Source organism: Nerophis ophidion, linkage group LG11 (assembly GCF_033978795.1).
Source record: "Nerophis ophidion isolate RoL-2023_Sa linkage group LG11, RoL_Noph_v1.0, whole genome shotgun sequence".
Taxonomy (NCBI): domain Eukaryota; kingdom Metazoa; phylum Chordata; class Actinopteri; order Syngnathiformes; family Syngnathidae; genus Nerophis; species Nerophis ophidion.
Genome location: NC_084621.1, coordinates 32,452,402 through 32,471,238, shown reverse-complemented (window position 1 = coordinate 32,471,238; position 18,837 = coordinate 32,452,402). Strand labels below are relative to the sequence as shown.

Below are 18,837 nucleotides of genomic sequence, written 5' to 3'. Positions count from 1 at the left end.
AGCTCTCAATTTACCGGTCGATCTACTTTCCCATCCTCACCTATGGTCATGAGCTTTGGGTCATGACCGAAAGGATAAGATCACGGGTACAAGCGGCCGAAATGAGTTTCCTCCGCCGGGTGGCGGGGCTCTCCCTTAGAGATAGGGTGAGAAGCTCTGCCATCCGGGAGGAGCTCAAAGTAAAGCCGCTGCTCCTCCACATCGAGAGGAGCCAGATGAAGTGGTTCGGGCATCTGGTCAGGATGCCACCCAAACGCCTCCCTATGTGTTTAGGGCACGTCCAGCTGGTAGGAGGCCACGGGGAAGACCCAGGACACGTTGGGAAGACTATGTCTCCCGGCTGGCCTGGGAACGCCTCGGGATCCCCCGGGAAGAGCTAGACGAAGTGGCTGGAGATAGGGAAGTCTGGGCTTCCCTGCTTAGGCTGCTGCCCCCGCGACCCGACCTCGGATAAGCGGAGGATGATGGATGGATGGATGGATGGATGGATGGATGGATGTGAACAATATTTGAGAGGAATAGGTCTTTTGTGTATTTAGTAAAAGTTTTAGATATTTAAGTTCAACACATAAAAAATGGAAGCAAAAACACGTGTTGCATTTATATTTTTGATCAGTATATATATATATATATATATATATATATATATATATATATATATATATATGCATACTATTTTTTAAGAATCTAAACTTAAAATAATATACTGTTGCTTTTATAAATCTTTGGTTTTCCTTCTTCTAGTATTGTATTTAACAATAATTGTATTTGTATGTCTTCTCAGTTGCTTTGTAAATTTATATCCTAAGTATTGTTAAACTGATATTAGGTTGTTTCAGTTTTTAGGCCAACACTGCATTTTTAAATCGTACCTCAGCCGCCAAGAGGAGCTTGTGTAACCTGCAACATGTTTTGAAAAGGCATTTACTATAATTTACAAATCAAATAATAGATTTTGAGAATTGTTTTGAACTGAGAGTCGTTTTGAATCAAGAATCGATTCTGAATCGAATCCTTACCCCAACAATCGAAAACAAATCAAACTGTGCGGTGCCCAAAGATTCCCATCTAGTTAAGTTGAGATTGAATGTAAATTTATTGTTGACAATACAGTTTTAATGAACTTTTGTAGGCATACAAAGAGAAGAAAAGATTAATAGAACTCGCCTGTCCTTGAGAGGCATGTTGACGTTCTTCCCTCTCAGACTTGATGAAGCTTCCTTCTATGTGCAAAAAGAATGCACATGAAAGCATTTTGACAAACGGTCTGACAAGGACCTCTTCTCTGGCACCCACCCTGAACGCTGCTTCCATCTGAGCCTTGAGAATGTTACATTTCAGCTGGTCGGGAAGCAAAGCCGGGGAGGAAGAGGAGGCGGGAGGATGGAGAGACTTTTCCGAGAGGCGCTTCTCTTCTCCCTGTCGAAGGAGAGTGAAAGAAGAGAGTGAATAGATCATGTTGGATGCAAAAGGAGAGTAAAAATCAATGCGAGGAAGGGTGTTTGACTTTGTCGTCCATGTTGATGCGCAGTGAAGGCCACGGAGGACATTCGCTGTCCGACTCCACAGCCTTGCGATGACATGGAGACACGTCCAAGTCCTCTCCTGGGCAGGGCGAAGCTTGACATTCTAAAATTAAAAATCAATGGAATTAAAAAACTAACTAAAATAGGATAACTACAAATGAAAACCTGACCAAGGTATGGACTATTTGTAATACATATTCATTTAACTGTATCTTTATTATAGTGCTGATAGTCTAGTAAGTGTAAAGGCTGTATTTATAGCAGGCAATAATTGAAGTGAAGTGAAGTGAATTATATTTATATGGCGCTTTTTCCTCAAGTGACTCAAAGCGCTTTACATAGTGAAACCCAATATCTAAGTTACAATTAAACCAGTGTGGGTGGCACTGGGAGCACGTGGGTAAAGTGTCTTGCCCAAGGACATTGACTAGGAAGGCAGAAGTGGGGGATCGAACCTGCAACCCTCATGTTGCTGGCACGGCCACTCTACCAACCGAGCTATACCGCCCCGCGATACAATTGAAGCTCCTTTTTTTTAAAATAACAAATTCTGTTTTTAAACATGAATAATGATTTGGAGTGCATGAGTGTAAAGGAAAATGTATCTCTCTTTGACCCCATGAACACGTATATTGCACAACACAACTAATGTTATAAGGAGCAAACCACCAAGGCAGCAGTAAAAGCACTGATGAGTTAACGGTAAAAAGTAGGACTAAGTGTAACATTGATGCTGGATGATGGCTATAATTTTAGATGTAATTCAACTATTGCTATCTTGTGGCGTTAGGACGGTTAATGTGAGGTTGAGTTGTGTTCGTGAAACTCTGCCTTGAGTCCTGCCCTTTAAATAAGCACTACTGCACTGTTTCCCACACATTTATTTGGATCGCCACTAATAAAATTCAATCACCCCTCCCTCAACAATGCATTAGAACTGGTCTGTCAGAGAAAAAGAAGACGTAGCACTAAAGATCAGTGTTGCAGACTAAGCGACAACGAGCATCTGTCAAATGAGCAAAATAGTGTGTGCTTTTAGCATGTTGCATGCACAATTATGCAGAATATAAGCAGCATAGCAGAAGACACAAAAAAAGGGATGAAGAGATCCAATTGTAATCATTTAGCAGCCGCAAATAGTTTTTCACATTGCGGCTGCTGTTTTTTTTTTGCGTCTCTTTTTTGGCACGTTTGGAAGGTACGTGCAAACTGGCACAGCACAAATAGCTGCAGTCATTGTGGCATGAAGGAGATAGACAACATGTTTGGACTGTCAGAAAAAAAAATAGTAAAGACATATCGTCTTTGCAGCAATTTCCTTTTTGGTCTACCCGACGACTTAAATGGAATCTGTCATGCAAAACCACCTTTTATTACCTATTGTTACCTACAAACTACAACGAGGTGGGTGGGAAAAAAAGGCAGTCGAAGTGGAGGGACGTAAATAAGACAACCCACAAAACGGCGCATCCTGAAGACACGGTCACAAAGCAGCTTGGAAAACAATATCAATGCAACATTTGGACCACAGAACCACCATTACATTTTATGTAGACCACAAGTGTTTGAAATGTAGAAAACAAATCTTAATATGACCCTGTGACGGACTTCCTGCCACGTGAGTTGCAAGGACTTTCGATGCACGACACCTCGTAGCACGGTTGACACACATTTCTTGATTCAATATATGGCGTTGTGTCCCAGTCGGTCGCGCCACTTTCTAGTGCGACCTTCATGGCTGCTCTCCTTGGCACGCCTTTCGGTGGCCGGGTGCTGCGTCGTCCGCGTGGGCTCATCTCTGCTCGGGTCGCTCTCGTCACTGTTGTCGTCGTCGTGTGCTGCCATTCCTCCTCCGTCTACCACACCGGTCGCTCCTCCCTCGCCCTTCTTATGCTCTAACAACAGATGGAGAGATTGTGAGCAGGTGTGTGGTGTACGCACCTGGCTCAGATTGCCGCTGCCGTGCCGCTCCGCGTGCGTCACGCCTCTCCGCCTTACGCCCCGCCTCCTGGCCTCCATCCTGGCCAGGACCGCTGCTGCTCTCAGGCCGCTGTTGGCCCGTCGGCTGCGTCTCTCCACACACCTCCCCGGCCAGTTCGAGGCCGGGCTCCAGTCCCGCCGAGCGTACTCCCCCCCACCTTTTCTTCCAGGAGCGGGAAAAAAACTGCTGCGGCCCCCTGACTTCTTTGCCTTTATCTTTCTTTTCTTTGTCTTTGCGTTTTTCTTTGATTTCCCGAACTTCAATTAATTTGTCTTTCTCCTTGTCACCTCTGAGTTTTTCCTTGTCCTCTTCGTCCTCTTCTTCCTTTTCTTGCCTTTCTCCAAGTTTTTCTTTCTCAATTACTTGAGTTTTCCAACCTCTTCTTCATCCTAAATTTTTTCCTCTTCTTTTTCGTCTTCATCATTTTCCAGCAATTCTTCAATTATTTCTTCTATCTCAATTTCTTGAGTTGCTTCTCCTTAAGTTTTTCTTTGTCCTCTTTGCCTTCTCCGATGTCTTCTTGCATTTTTCCAAGTAATTCTCTTTTTCTCTCAATTTCTTGAGTTTCAACTTCTTTAACCTCTTCTTTATCTTTAGCTTCGACTTCTTCTTCCTCTCCCACTTCTTCATCTTTATTTTCCTGAATTTCTTCCAGTATTTCTTCTTCTCTCTCAATTTCTTGAGGTTCTTCGATTTCGTCTTCATCTTTAATTTCTTCTTCATTTTCATCATCTTCTTCATCTTCTTTATCTTCCATAATTTCTTCAATTATTTATTTTTCTTCATTATTTTCTTGAACTTCAACTTCTTTAACTTCTTCTTCACCTTCATGAACTTCTTTAACTTCTTTTTTGTCATCTTCACCTTCTTCTTCATCTTCTTCTTTAACATAAATGTTATCATCATCGTCATCTTCATCATCGCCGTAATCTTCATCAACGTAAACTTCTTCCATATACATTTCTTCCCCTTCGTCCTGCATTTCTACGAGCACTTTGTCTTCTTTCTGTTTGGCCGGCAGATCGCCCTGCTGGTCTGTCGCCGCCTCTCCAGCCCCGCCTCCCAGGTAGATGGTCTCGGCGCCGGCTTTCTTGGCTTCTTCTTCCGTCTTCTCCATCATCGCTAACAGCATCTAGGTTTCCTGACGTTTTTGTTCGAGCAGTTTGTTGTAGCTTGCGACGAGCGCCCAGATGACGTCATCGCCCTCCGCTTCTGAAGGTCCTCCTCGGTTGGGCGCCAATGTGACGGACTTCCTGCCATCACCATGTGAGTTGCAAGGACCTTCGATGCACGACACCTCGTGGCAGGGTTGACACACATTTCTTGATTCAATATATGGCGTTGTGTCCCAGTCGGTCGCGCCACTTTCTAGCGCGACTTTCTTGGCTGCTCTCCTTGGCACGCCTTTCGGTGGCCGGGTGCTGCGTCGTCCGCGTGGGCTCATCTCTGCTCGGGTCGCTCTCGTCACTGTTGTCGTCGTCGTGTGCTGCCATTCCTTTTCCGTCTACCACACCGGTCCCTCCTCCCTCGCCCTTCTTATGCTCTAACAGCAGATGGAGAGATTGTGAGCAGGTGTGTGGTGTACGCACCTGGCTCAGATTGCTGCTGCCGTGCGGCAATGACAATTTTACCCAGAATAAATATGTCGACAATTTTGTCAATCCACTTGGTAATTTGCACGTCGCAAAGTGAAATTTGGTAGTGTAAATAGAGCCAGTGATAAAGCTCAACATTTTATTACATTTTTTTACACCTAAAAATCACTATAGTTAGTCCTGTTAAGTTGTTAGCAACCATGACTAATCCTGGATGAAGCAAACTATAAGCCCACATAAATGGTGGGCCGTTTGGCTCATTATTCAGAATTACCTCTTACATACACTACTGAAATGCTCTCGCATAAGTTGTTTATGAACAAAATGTCTGCCTACCTGCCGACAAGTAGCTTAACCGAGGCAGGAGCTCTACTTCTGAATAATGTCCCGGTGGCTCTGTGGAAATGTGACCTCCAGCAGTCATCTCTACTTTACTTTTTACTGGCCTGTTTGAGCCGACATCCCTGACAATCTTAAATTTGTTGTCAGAGGTGAGATAGCGGCTGTTATGTAGCCATTCGAGGGCAGGTTTAATTATCCTATAAAACTAATGAGTAAAAAAATCATCTCTGTCATCTGGGCGCCCAGGTAATCTAATTTTTAAACCTTCTGATCGCTTGAGGCTGAGGAGAGGACAGACTTACCACTCTTCATTTTCGGGCAAATCAAACTCCGTTGCTATTTTGCCACATACATCTAGACCTTTTGTACATTCGAAAAGTAGTTCCGATTCCAAGTGAAGGTACGTATGTTACCGTCACTAGCCAGATTTCTAACACCCCAGTAGCCCTCCTAAATGTTTATGCTCCCAACTATGACGATGACACCTTTTTCAAACGTCTATTTCTGAATAACCCTGACTTGTCAATGTACTATTTAATACTAGGAGGAGACTTTAACTGTTGGCTTGATCTCCAGCTCGATCGCTCATCCCCCAAACTTGCTCACCGTCAAGGTCAGCGAAGTTATTTCAGTCTTTAATGGGAGAATATTCTGTTTTAGATGTCTGGTGGGTTTTTTTTAAATAATAGATAACTTGTACTCTACCTGTCAAAACCCAGACTCTAATAAGGAAAGGTTCTCTCTACAGGCGGAACTTGATGTCCTTGCGACAGACCGTGCTACTGAACAAATTCTCTGTTCAAGATCTCAGTTTTATGAACATGGCGATTAAGCTATACATCAACTACGCCAGATATCAGCATACCATTATATTCCGCAGATTCAATCTGATTTAGGTATAGTTACGAATGATCTTGAGACTAATAATGTATTTAAGAATTTCGATGCGTCCCTCTACTCATCCTCTCATTGTCCTACTCTTGAGTTTGATCATTTTTTTGCCAATCTGGACATCCTCTCAGTTTATCAGTCTGCTGTGGTTGAGTTAGAGTGACCAATTACTGTTGCAGAAATAAATATTGCAGCATTATCACTACAAAACGGAAATCTCCAGGACCAAATGGCTATGCTTGGCAATTTTTCAAAAAGGTTTGAAAAAAAAACTATTATTGAACATGTACAAAGAATCGTTTGAATCTAGCCGCCTCCCGCAAACACTAAACTTCTCTCCTCTTGAAGAAAGACAAAACACCCTCAGTCGTGCATTTCATATCGTCCTATTAAATGTGGATTTTAAATTATTATCCCAACTGCTGCCTTTACGTCTGGATACTATTTTCCATTCTATTATTAATATTGCAGATCAAACCATGTTTTTTCGGAATGGCACTCCTTTTCTGATCTTTGACGTTTTTTCAATATATTGTATGATGTGCCTGCTCTTAACACTGAAGAGGCAGTGATATCTACGGATGCTGAAAAGGCACTTGACCGAGTGGAGTGGAAAAAATATAATTGATGTCCCATTTAGATTTGGCTTTGGTAACAGTTGTATTTCATGGATAAGCTCCAAAATTCATCTCCTGGGGGTTAGGTCAGGAACAATTATCCATCCATCCATCCATTTTCTACCGCTTATTTCCTTTTGGGGTGGCGGGCGCCTATCTCAGCTACAATCGGGCGGAAGGCAGGGTACAGGAAAAATTATATTTATTCTCAATATTTTTAGTTTTACCATTCCACATGGCAGGGCTGCCCCCTGAGCCCATTTCTTTTCACTCTTGCCATTGGGCCTCGGTCAATAACGCTTCGTACTGTTGGATTTGGTTGTCCTTGTATTTCCTAGTCAGATTTTTGAAAAAGCTAAAGTGTGAGTCTTTTACATAGACCTTGAATTTGGAATGTTGGAATGAAGACATAACTATCTGTTATCTCAACTGTCCGACGTAGGGAGGAGAAGAAGAGGGGCGGGTAAGAGTGAGTGAGGAGGGAGAGACTGCCATTTTAGAATTAGATCAATTTGGACCGAGCTTTGAAATGTTGTATCTAGATTGATCTCCCAAGGCGCTTTGGTAATAAAATTGAAAAATGAGCAACCTCTGTCTCTGATTGATTTAAAACCAGCTTATGTGTCATCAAACAATCTGGGGGCGTTGACCGAAGGAAGAACAGGTCCAAAACGCAACAATCTGGGGGCTCGTCCGGGGATGACACGCTGAAAATTGGACTGCTCTTGCAAATTTACGGACAGACTCACTTGGCCAACATCAAGGTAAGCAGTGCCTTTTTGTAAAATCTGCATTAGGAGTCTGTCCAAAAGTCTTGTAAGTCAAACACTGTTATATACCACAGAGACGGGGTGCTGATTTTGATAGGTTGGTTGCATTATTGCCTTGTCCGCCATTACATAATAGTTGAAAATAAGTGGTCAACTCACGGCATTGTGTCTAGATTACCGTGACGGGCTGCTTCACTGACGAGTAGGCAAATAGTCGGGTGTGGTTCGCCCTGGGGAATTGGTCTCCCCTAAAAGAGTAACGGGACGGATAACCGTTGTGTGGATAGTAAATACTCCCCGGTTGTGAGATCCAAGTGACATTAACGTGTGCACGGAAATTAAGGATGGGTTGGAAGCCATTTGTGAAAGTACAATAAAATATTCCCCGGTTGCAAGATCCAAGTGACACTAACGTGTGCACGGAAAATACGGACCCTTCTATGCCACATGACAAATTCCGAGGTTGGAGGCCATTTGTAAAAGGTACAATAAAGTTCCCGGTTGAGAGATCCCTGCGGCACCCAGGTGTGCGTTAAAATTAAGGAAAAAGACACAATGGCAAAGGAGTGTGACAGACAGGAACGTAATGGCGGCTGGGAAAACGTGATCAATCGTTACTGTTTAATGATCAATTGAATGTACTGTTGTCGACAAGAAAATTAACAAAGAAAAAAAAAGAAGAAAAAAGAGAGAAAATAAAATAGAGAACTTTTCTTGAAAGGGGTAAGAGGGTGTTTACAACACTCATAAAGTAGTGAACTCAAACGTTTGGTAAATTAAGAAAAGTAACTCGAAGTTTTATGGTAAAGTGGAACGTAGAAAGAGAGAGCAAGAGAGGTTTGAAGGTGAAGAGAATGGATGGTGATAACCTTACGTAAATGGTTTCTAGGAGAGGAGAATAGAAATAGAAACAGTCTGAAGAGTACGGAACAGACGGATACAGGATGTGGTTTGAAAATGAAAAAGCAAGTCGAAGTAAGGAAGAGAATGTGTCAAATGAAGGTATTGATGGTGTTTGTGTGTCAGCGTATGCTGTTGGGGGTTCACTGCATTTGTTTGTTTGTATGGCTGGTTGTTAACTCCTAAAACTTAAATACATGTGTGTTTTATAGTTGTTCTTATAATACTTAGTTCAGAAATCGTATGAGTGAGTGATCCATCTATTTAATTATCTTCCTCCGCTTATCGGAGGTCGGGTCGCGGGGGCAGCAACCGAAGCAGGGAGGCCCAGTGACTTCACTTACACAGGGCCAGTTTGTGAAGGTCAGAGTGAATGATAAATGTCTGCAGTTACTAAGGGTTGATATGATACAGCTGCGCTTCTGGGTGAGCCGTGAGATAAGAGTTGTCTTAGAAACAAGGGCATCTTTGAGCGTGTTCCGCCTGATCTCTTGGAATGTGCGTTCGCGCACACAAATAGGTGTGTGTGTGTGTGTGTGTGTACGTGTGTGTGTGTGTGTCACATTGATAGTTTTAGACGAATGAGAATAAACACATGCCCTTATTTTGTAGAATATCACACACGACAGGAAGTCAGAATGCACAACTAACTAACTGATAGACACAAACGATAGTCTCATTAACTCATAGATAAGCCAAAGCTTGTGCAGTTCAAAGGATTCTTAGATAATCTTTAGTTGATTTAGAAAAGCTACTTAAACATACATAAAGTAATGCGTATAAATCGTTGAAATAGGGGTATTGATTAACATTTAATGGGACAATTAATGTTGTGGTTTTAAAACGTGATATGCATAATTGGGCGAAGCAGGATGACGATGATAAGACGGCTGACAGAGTAACAAGGAAACGATTCCGTAATTTTCAAATCACTGTAGAAAAAATGTCAAAAGAACCGAAAGGACAAAAATCAGATAAAGTATATTCAGCAGTGGGTGACCTTCCTTTTGAGTTCCAGCAGGCGGAGAAAAGAATCCGCAACAGATGTGAGACCAGACAGATGGACTCGGATGGTGGACAACGCGGTGCTTCAAGGTCAATCCGGGGTGGAAACTGTTTCGCCTGTTACCAACCTGGTCACTGGATACAAGACTGTCCCAACATTTCCGAACAGGAAAGGTCCCGTCATGCCGCCAGGCAAACGCGGAGGCGTGGCAGAGGGCACCCACAACAGAAGCCCCAGCAGGAAATGCAGACAGGCCCCATGCTGGACATGAGTGTCAATGGACAATGTTATCAGTTCATAGTTGACACTGGTGCCACCCACTCATCTCTGAATGCAAAGGTACCAAAGAAACTGTGTGCTTCCCTTTTGAAGGTCGAAGGCTTCGCTGAGGTCACAAGAATGTTACCTGTCACCAAACCACTTCCGGTATAAATTGCTGGACACACACTGAAGCACCCCTTCGTGGTCGACCTGAACACACCGTGCCTGCTTGGTAATGACCTGCTTTACAAACTGTGCCCTGACATTCAATAGATAGTTTCAGTTGTCTGTTAAACACATAGCTATGGGCTGCACTTTGGACACTGCGGCTGTAGGCTACAAGGAGCTAGCAGCTACACAACAGCTGAGCTAAAACTACACATAACATTTAAGCATATCAAATAATTATAGTTGCTTATTACATGAACAAAGTAGTCAAAACAGAAGTCTAATAGAAAGTATTCGGTAACAAACGTGTCCGCATCATTCAACTTTCTACAACATGAGCTTGACTTAACGAATTAATGCGGCCATCGGGTGTGGTAGAATGTCAAATTACTATTGCAAAAGCATCCGCCATAAGGTTGGTGTTTTTCTAGCATTTGTGTCAATATAAATATAAGCATATTTTGTCGCCTTCACCAGGTTGAATAATTTACTTGACTATCAGCTAAACTTTTTCTTAGATGTTTCTGAAAGTAAAAGTATTACAAACACCTTTGATGTCCCTTCTTCAGAAACAGAAGGGGGAGGAGTTGAGGGTGGAGTCAGACTCCTTATAAAAAAAAATAAAAAAATCAACAATCATCCGACTCTGACAATTTCCATAGTTTTAACATTTTTCAGTTAAAAACAAAGTCAAATTGAGAATGAGGTAATAAATTCATTGACTAAAAAGTATTTGTTATTTAGAGACCTGACATTCAACAAACCCATACTGATGAAGTTATTGACAAGCTTCGATGTTGGCTTTGATTAGGAGAAGATAGGAAAGAGATTGTTTAGGTTAGCAGGGTGGCTAAGTTTCCCAATGGTTACTCTCTTGGTTGTCACAACAGAAATGTAAAAGGTGCCATGATTGGATGTAGGCAAGACTGCTGTCAGGGCGAGGTAAGGGAGAAGTGGAGTAGTTGTAACATTTTTTCAGTGGGTAAAAAGATGTAACTAAATTTAATTTGAAAATACGATGTTGCACATCGATAGTGGTTTAGTAGATTAATCTGGAATATGGAGGAGGTGAGGTAACATCTGGGTAAAGTTTGTAATTTCATTGATATGATCAATCAGGTACAAGGGGAAAGGTACTTGCTGACTTGCGTTGACAATTACAGTGGTTGGCCAGAAGCAACCACAACCTAAAAAGAGGATGCAAAATCAGTAATAAAAAGGATTGTTAATGACCTAATAGCCCAACATTGTTACCCCAAAAAGATTATGTCAGAAACGACACCCATTTTAAAAATGCTCACTTAGCTTTGGTCGAAAAGGATCTCGGACTAAAACACAGGTTTTGTTCGGTGTACCATCCTCTTTTTAGGTAAGGTCGAGAGAATGAACAAGAATTAAAACAAATTGGCTAAAATCTGTGCACAGACCAAATTGAAGTGGGTTGACGCATTACCATTGGCTTTAATGACCACTCGAATGTCCATGAACAAAACTGGTCTTTCATCCTATGAACTGCACACAGATCAGCCCTTCCCAGGTCCAACCGCCCCCTGGATGGAGGAATCAGCGTAAAACCAAACTGGTAAGTTGAGCAAATTCAGAATTATGTGCCAGTTCCTCTGTGCAGATTTGAGGATTACAGCCCACCACACCAAATTCCCTTCCGCCGGACGAGAGGGTCAAGGTCATTAACCGCAAGCGGACGGAGCCCAGGTGGACCGGTCACTTTGAGGTCGTGGAACGGACGTCTCACTCCCTTCGGCTGGCAGATGTCACTCGCCACTCGGTCCACTTGCAGAACTTACAAACATAGCCTCACAACCCAGAAGACGACGCCGAGAGAAATCTCCCCACGTTGAGCTGCCGTCTACCGTCGTGTAGATCTACCAGACCTGCTCAACTACTGTTTCATATATCCAAAGCTATCAATACTTGAGATCAACCTATATACTCGATGTTATATAACTTCTCTTACTTGTTTTCAGCATAACTATTGGTGTCGCTACAATAAGTGAAAAGTTTGATGTTTATCCCCGTTTAGTTACCTAAATTACTCTGATTTTGATAGACGAAAGGTAGGATGTTACACCCAGCAGTATTCCCTGACAGATTGGTACTTAGGTTTGTTCTAATGTCCTTGTGCCTCAGTCCTTCCTTCCTGACAACAGTGACTGACAAGTGTCTTAAAACATAGGGCGGACTTGAAATAGACTGGATCAAGGGGGACATAAAAGCTATTACTGTGGTAGGAACCTCTATTTTTGATACGACGTAACTCTGAGCTATTGGTGTCAGAAGCAGACAACATACTCTAGTGGGTGGGGCCCCTGGTGGAAGCAGGTAACCCACTACACCGGGCATTGGAATCCCACTGGCCCCCAGTATTACATCAAAACTACTCGGGAAGGGATGACCTTCCAGAGGAACTTTGATCGTTCCCAGAACCCCATCGCCCTTACAAATGCCAACGTGGGTGTCATGCCAAATTGGCCCAGTCCGTTTTATGTTGTTTTAGGGGTTGACCAGACTGGTAAAGAATCTAAAGGGATTATCACAATTAATGTCCTCGAGAGGGCGCCAAAGTATGGGTGATTGTGTTGCTTGTTCCTCTGGAAGTCCTTTTCCCCACACTTACCCCGCCCCTTTTAAGTTGACTGACACAAATGGTCCAAACTGGCTTATCTCCTTGTTTTCTGAAACCACGCCGCCAGGGTGCAATTTGTTGGCTAGTGTGTACCCTCCTGTTGACAATTTCATCCGACTTCTTCCCCTTGTGGCCCAAAAAATGAATTACAAGTGTTTTCAATTCACAGGACCCTCTTCGGCTCCCAACAAATTGGGTGACATTGACCCTTCCTGGTGCACCACACTGATAGATGGCTCCAAAATATGCCCTTAGGCACGGGCTGACATATTCTGGTATTCTGGGGAACACAGATTGTACATTTGAATCCCGACGTCAGCCGTTGGGCATTTTGCTATGGTTAGACCGGTGACCCCACTCACCCTAGTGGGTACCAAATTAACACCCCCTGTAACTCCTGTTTCATCGGCCTCTTTACTTCCTGCCGACGCCATCATGTTCTATCTAGGAGGACTGTAAGGGGCTCCTTTGATTTGATGAGAAACCCTGGTGGTGTATACTTTCAGGTAAAAGGGCAACCAAGAGGGGTCCCAAGACAATATAAATTGTGGTGTGATTCCTGTGCAGGTTTCGAGAACTTTCCTAACTTTGGTGCTATTTTCCCTGTGACTGCTACTAAAAATGTAGAACAAATTAACTGTTTTTTATAATCTGTTAAGACTGACCAACCTGACTCGTGACGATGTTGAGGGACTTGCTGAGCAACTTGCCCCAACCTCCCTCAGGCCATACAGTTAGGCAAAGTGGTGACTTTTGAGAATGGCTAGTTTCCCTTTCTTGACGTGGACTCCCTCCCTCTATCTAAATCCCAAATGTGACTATAATTTTATTTTAGTGTGAGCTTGCTAAGACTTTGATGTGAGGTAGGTGCTTTAGAAGTATTGTAGTTGTGTTGGGAGATCTTTTTTAGAAGATCTGAAGGGGGACTGTTGGATTTGGTTGTCCTTGTATTTCCTAGTCAGATTTTTGAAAAAGCTAAAGTGTGAGTCTTTTACATAGACCTTGAATTTGGAATGTTGGAATGAAGACATAACTATCTGTTATCTCAACTGTCCGACGTAGGGAGGAGAAGAAGAGGGGCGGGTAAGAGTGAGTGAGGAGGGACAGACTGCCATTTCAGGATTAGATCAATTTGGACCGAGCTTTGAAATGTTGTATCTAGATTGATCTCCCAAGGCGCATTGGTAATAAAATAGAAAAATGAGCAACCTCTGTCTCTGATTGATTTAAAACCAGCTTATGTGTCATCAAACAATCTGGGGGCGTTGACCGAAGGAAGAACAGGTCCAAAACGCAACAGTACCAACCCGCTTATTACGGGCATATGTCGTCACAATGTGCAGGTGAAAGTCTCTTTATGCAGATGACCTCCTTATGTCTCGGGCATCCCTGTCTCGGTCCCAGGTGCCTAGAGCAGTGGTTCTCAAATGCGGGTACGCGTACCCCTGGGGGTACTTGAAGGTATGCCAAGGGGTAGGTGAGATTTTTTTTAAATATTATAAAAAAAGCAACAATTCAAAAATCCTTTATGGATGTTTATTGAATAATACTTCAACAAAATATGAATGTAAGTTCATAAACTGTGAAAAGAAATGCATCAATGCAATATTCAGTGTTGACAGCTAGATTTTTTGTGGACATGTTCCATAAATATTGATGTTAAAGATTTCTTTTTTTGTGAAGAAATGTTGATTATGAAGTTCATGAATCCAGATGGATCTCTATTACAATCCCCAAAGAGGGCACTTTTTTCAACAAGTTTTTAGTTATTTTTATATATATTTTTTCCAAATAGTTCAAGAAAGACCACTACAAATGAGCAATATTTTAATTTAATAAATTATAAACTGATGACAAAGTGCTGTATATGACTTCTTTATCTCCTTTTTTCAACCAAAAATGCTTTGCTCTGATTAGGGGGTGCTTGAATTAAAAAAATCTTCACAGGGGGTACATTACTGAAAAAAGGTTGAGAACCACTGGCCTAGAGTACTCTCCAAGCTTTTGGACAAAATTGTACTTGGGTAAAAGTGAAATATTTACTATAAATTATGCTGCTGAGAAATATCCTTTGCACAATTTTCCTTTAAAAAAATTGCCTCGCAAAGTTTCACATACTTGGGTGTCTGGGTCACACATACGCTTGCAGAGCTTTATAAACCCATCTTTGCTCCATTGTTGTTCAGAATTCAGGGAAATTTTGATCGCTGGTCTAACGAATTAATCTACAGTGGCTTGTATCAAATCTGTTCAAATGAATGTATTTCCACAATGTATCTATTTGTTCCAGCGTATACCACTTTATCTCCCTCAGTACTTCTTTCGTAAATTAGATTTTAGACTTCATTTAGAATAAAACGACCCACAGGTTACGCAAACAATATTTAGAGAGACGCAAATCTTCAGGAGTATTAGCAAAACCAAAGCCATTATATGGCTTCCGTCTGGCCACTATACCATACAGGCCTGATTTGTGAAGTGAAGTGAATTATATTTATATAGCGCTTTTTTTCTCTAGTGACTCAAAGCGCTTTACATAGTGAAACCCAATATCTATTTTTTTTTACATTTAAACCAGTGTGGGTGGCGCTGGGAGCAGGTGGGTAAAGTGTCTTGCCCAAAGACACAACGGCAGTGACTAGGATGGCGGAAGCGCGGATCGAACCTGCAACCCTCAAGTTGCTGGCACGGCCGCTCTACCAACCGAGCTATACCGCCCCAAATTGTGGATTGCTGCAGGGATGGTTGTCCTTCTGGAAGGTTCTCTCCTCTCCACAGAAGAATGCTTTAGCTCTGACAGAGTGACCATCTGGTTTTTAGTCAACTTCCTGACTAGACTAAAATTAATGCAGCAATGTACAGAGACATCCTGGATTAAACCAACGCTTACTGTCCAATCTGATGGCCCTCGAGGGGTGCTGCAAAGAGGAATGGGAAAAGAGAAATGGGCGAAAGTGCCCAAAGATAGGTCTGCCATGGCATCGTATTCAAAAAGATTTGAGGCTGTAAAGGCTGCCAAAGGTGAATCAACAAAGTATTGAGTAATTGCTGTGAATACTTACGGACATGTGTTTTTTGATTTTTATTTAAATTTGCAAAATAAAAAAAATAAAAAATAAAAACTTACATCGTCATTATGTGGAAAAAGTGAAGCGCTGTAAATACTTTCTGGATACACTCTATGAAAGTAAGTAAAAAACCACAGAATAGAGGGTCTATAAAATACAAAAAAAATAAGGCTTGTGGCTTGCCATACATGGTTTCATAAATGGGTTGTACTTGTATAGCGCTTTTCTACCTTCAAGGTACTCAAAGCGCTTTGACACTACTTCCACATTTACCCATTCTCACACACATTCACACACTGATGGAGGGAGCTGCCATGCAAGGCGCTAACCAGCAGCCATCAGGAGCAAGGGTGAAGTGTCTTGCTCAGGACACAACGGACGGGACGAGGTTGGTACTAGGTCGGGATTGAACCAGGAACCTTCGGGTTGCGCACGGCCACTCTCGGGTTGCGCATGGCCACTCTCGGGTTGCGCAACGCCGTCCCTAATAATAATCCCTAATAATAATAAATAAATAATTGTAATTGTGTCTTGGTGTCTCATTTTTAATGGTCATTTTTCCATAAAATATTCAAATATTTAATAAATCAAAAATATATTTAAGTATGCATTTTTTGCCTCCTGAGTGGATATATACAACCGTTCTGCAAAAAGCGCACATTCAGCCTTAAAAAAAAATAGTGGTTTTAATGTAGATGCACTGTAGGACTGTTTCTAAAATGCCCAATAAAAATAGTACATGTCTTCTGCATGTTTGAAAACATATCCAAACCCCACAGGTAGGAGCATGATGACAATGTGCAGTAAATGAGTCTCCATGGTGATGTTCTATAAAGTACACACAGAATCCTCACTTAAGGCAGTCTGCACCACTTTACAATTGCACACGCCATGTTGGTAAGCTGCATGCAACATGTTCACTAGTAGCACACGCAGGTTTATAGATTGCACACGTTATTCAGCCCGTGGTATTTGAATCTTAGTAAATCAGGCTCTAAGTCTACTTTGTGTGCTATTTCCAAGTATACCCCACCCTGAGTGAGACGCTGCAAAAGCGATGGGGTGACGCAGAGCAGGCTCGGTATGAAGGTCTTATCACTGAGCAAGTAAGTGTAAGCTTCTGTTATAAAATGCTCCTCTTTGTGTGTTGCAATTGTTTATTCTTTTTAGGGATATGGAAATCTCCTAAGGGATATATTTGAAGATGCCGGGTTCCTGAAGAGTCACAAAGTAAAAGTAAAGTTACCCGAGGCTGCTGTTCAATGGGAAACACACAGCTCTTTAGAGAAATGTAATGAGGTATGGATAGTTATAAAAGGTAACATCTAAATGAAATACATTTTTTTGACATGTTAAACCTTAATATGTTCTTACACGCTAAGCAATATCTTTTACAGGACTTCCAAAAACAGCAAGAAGAGATTGAGAGACTGCGAGCCCTCCTCACTCATCACAATATTCCCTTCCATTCACAAACAGGTAACGCAGAGCAGCTCATCCAAAAACATTAGAGTGTAGACATTGGTGCATAATATATTTTTGTTCTGTTACAGATGGAACAAAAGCGGCCGGGACCACAACTATGCTGCAACATTTACGAGGGGATGCCGGCTGAAAGTTTTTTCCCCTCTTGGGCGCGCTGATAAAGAAACGGGGACATGATGGAATCAACATTAATTTCCCAAATCAGGGATACATTGTTAAAAAAACCTCTTATTTATTTAAAAAATCTTTTGATAAAAAAAAACAACTTGTAATTTAATTAAAAAGACACCTACAGCTCAATTTCTTTCCTTTGGAATGTTTAAAAACCCTGAAATGGGCCAAAAACACACCTATACTTCATTACATTAAATATGTATTATTGACAGTGAAATTATTAGTATAACTAAAAGAAACAAGGAACAATGAAAATTGTCACAGGGGAAGAGAAACATGTACTCTGACTGAAGCCATGTCAATACAACACTGGGGAAAGAGCTTATAGAGTATATTGGCAATATGCTGTACTGTATATTTGAATACTCTAGAGAGCTTGTGCTGCAACCTCATATTATGAGAGTGGTTTCTGTTTCTGAATGCGTCAAATATATCAGACAGTATTTGTGGGTGAGAGTAATACTCACTGATTTTGTTGTGTCTGTGGTAAAGTGTGTCCTGGCTGTGCGTGTGGCGACGGTGGCGGTGATGGACCTTTCCAGAATACAACGTCTCTTTCTGTTCCATGTTGAGCTGATGGTCAGAGTGGGGGCCACTCGGAGGGAAGCTGAAGAGGACACAAGACGTAACAAAATACAAACCCTACTGCTTGAGTACTGTAAAATACTACTGAATTTAGACTTTTATAGCAACAACAAAAATAGGTGTAACAATTAAAGTTTAGCTTAGATAGGAGTTTTCAAAGTGTGGCGAAAAAACCCACGCTAGCTAGTTTAGCATTTCAAGTTTGAAAAATATGTTTTTCTTTGATATGCCAGCCTCAGAAAAAAACAACTGAGTAAGGGTGTTTTGAAAACATTTAGATGGACATTCTTCAAGCGAATTCAGGAGCAGGAATGGGAATTAACTGGAAAATTTAGGATCATTTGTAGAAACTGTTTCACATAAATCATAATGGACATTTTTAATAAGTAAAACATGCATTCAAATTGATTTTTGAAAAAAAAATTAAAAGATTACCAAAAATCTAAAACATTTGCATAGATTCGGTTGCACTCCAATGAATGGAAACCCCCTTGTAAATTCCGTTTACGCAAATATATATTAAAACTTTCAGTATACTGTTTAAGTTATTGTATGGCCAAACATAGTACCTAACAAACTAGTGGAGTCATTTAGTCGAATCAAGTGTCCAAACAGACAATCCCATCCTCCCTTTTTGCCGTCTTCGCCAACAAGTCTTCAATAAAGGTAAAAGTGATGTTAAACAGTATATGATAGGATAGACTTATATTATTTCCTACAATGGGAAAATAATGTGGTTGCAGAGCAGATTAAAAAAATATCCACAATAAAGTATTACAAATTTCGCAAAAGTCACAAAAGTGCCATTCTCCGTTGCACAGTCC

At 41.7% G+C, this 18,837-nt stretch overlaps 1 protein-coding gene and 1 long non-coding RNA gene across 6 annotated transcripts in view; one reads left to right on the top strand and one right to left on the bottom strand.

Moving 5' to 3' along the window:
• Nucleotides 1-18,837, bottom strand: part of epb41l4b (erythrocyte membrane protein band 4.1 like 4B) — a 97,500-nt gene that overhangs the window by 19,369 nt on the left and 59,294 nt on the right. For 3 of the 5 annotated variants that reach the window (XM_061915660.1, XM_061915662.1, XM_061915664.1), the window contains exons 16-19: nucleotides 17,896-18,035; nucleotides 1,508-1,629; nucleotides 1,297-1,419; nucleotides 1,168-1,223 (exon numbers count right to left, since the gene is read on the bottom strand). In XM_061915660.1, the coding sequence (XP_061771644.1) occupies nucleotides 1,168-1,223; nucleotides 1,297-1,419; nucleotides 1,508-1,629; nucleotides 17,896-18,035 (441 nt within the window). The remainder of the gene's footprint in view (nucleotides 1-1,167; nucleotides 1,224-1,296; nucleotides 1,420-1,507; nucleotides 1,630-17,895; nucleotides 18,036-18,837) is intronic. The other 2 variants (XM_061915661.1, XM_061915663.1) reach the window with 1 other exon arrangement.
• On the top strand, nucleotides 16,500-17,670 carry LOC133561943 (uncharacterized). Its single transcript, XR_009808800.1, has 4 exons — nucleotides 16,500-16,875; nucleotides 16,940-17,068; nucleotides 17,167-17,248; nucleotides 17,323-17,670. It is a non-coding gene; the product is annotated as an uncharacterized LOC133561943 (long non-coding RNA).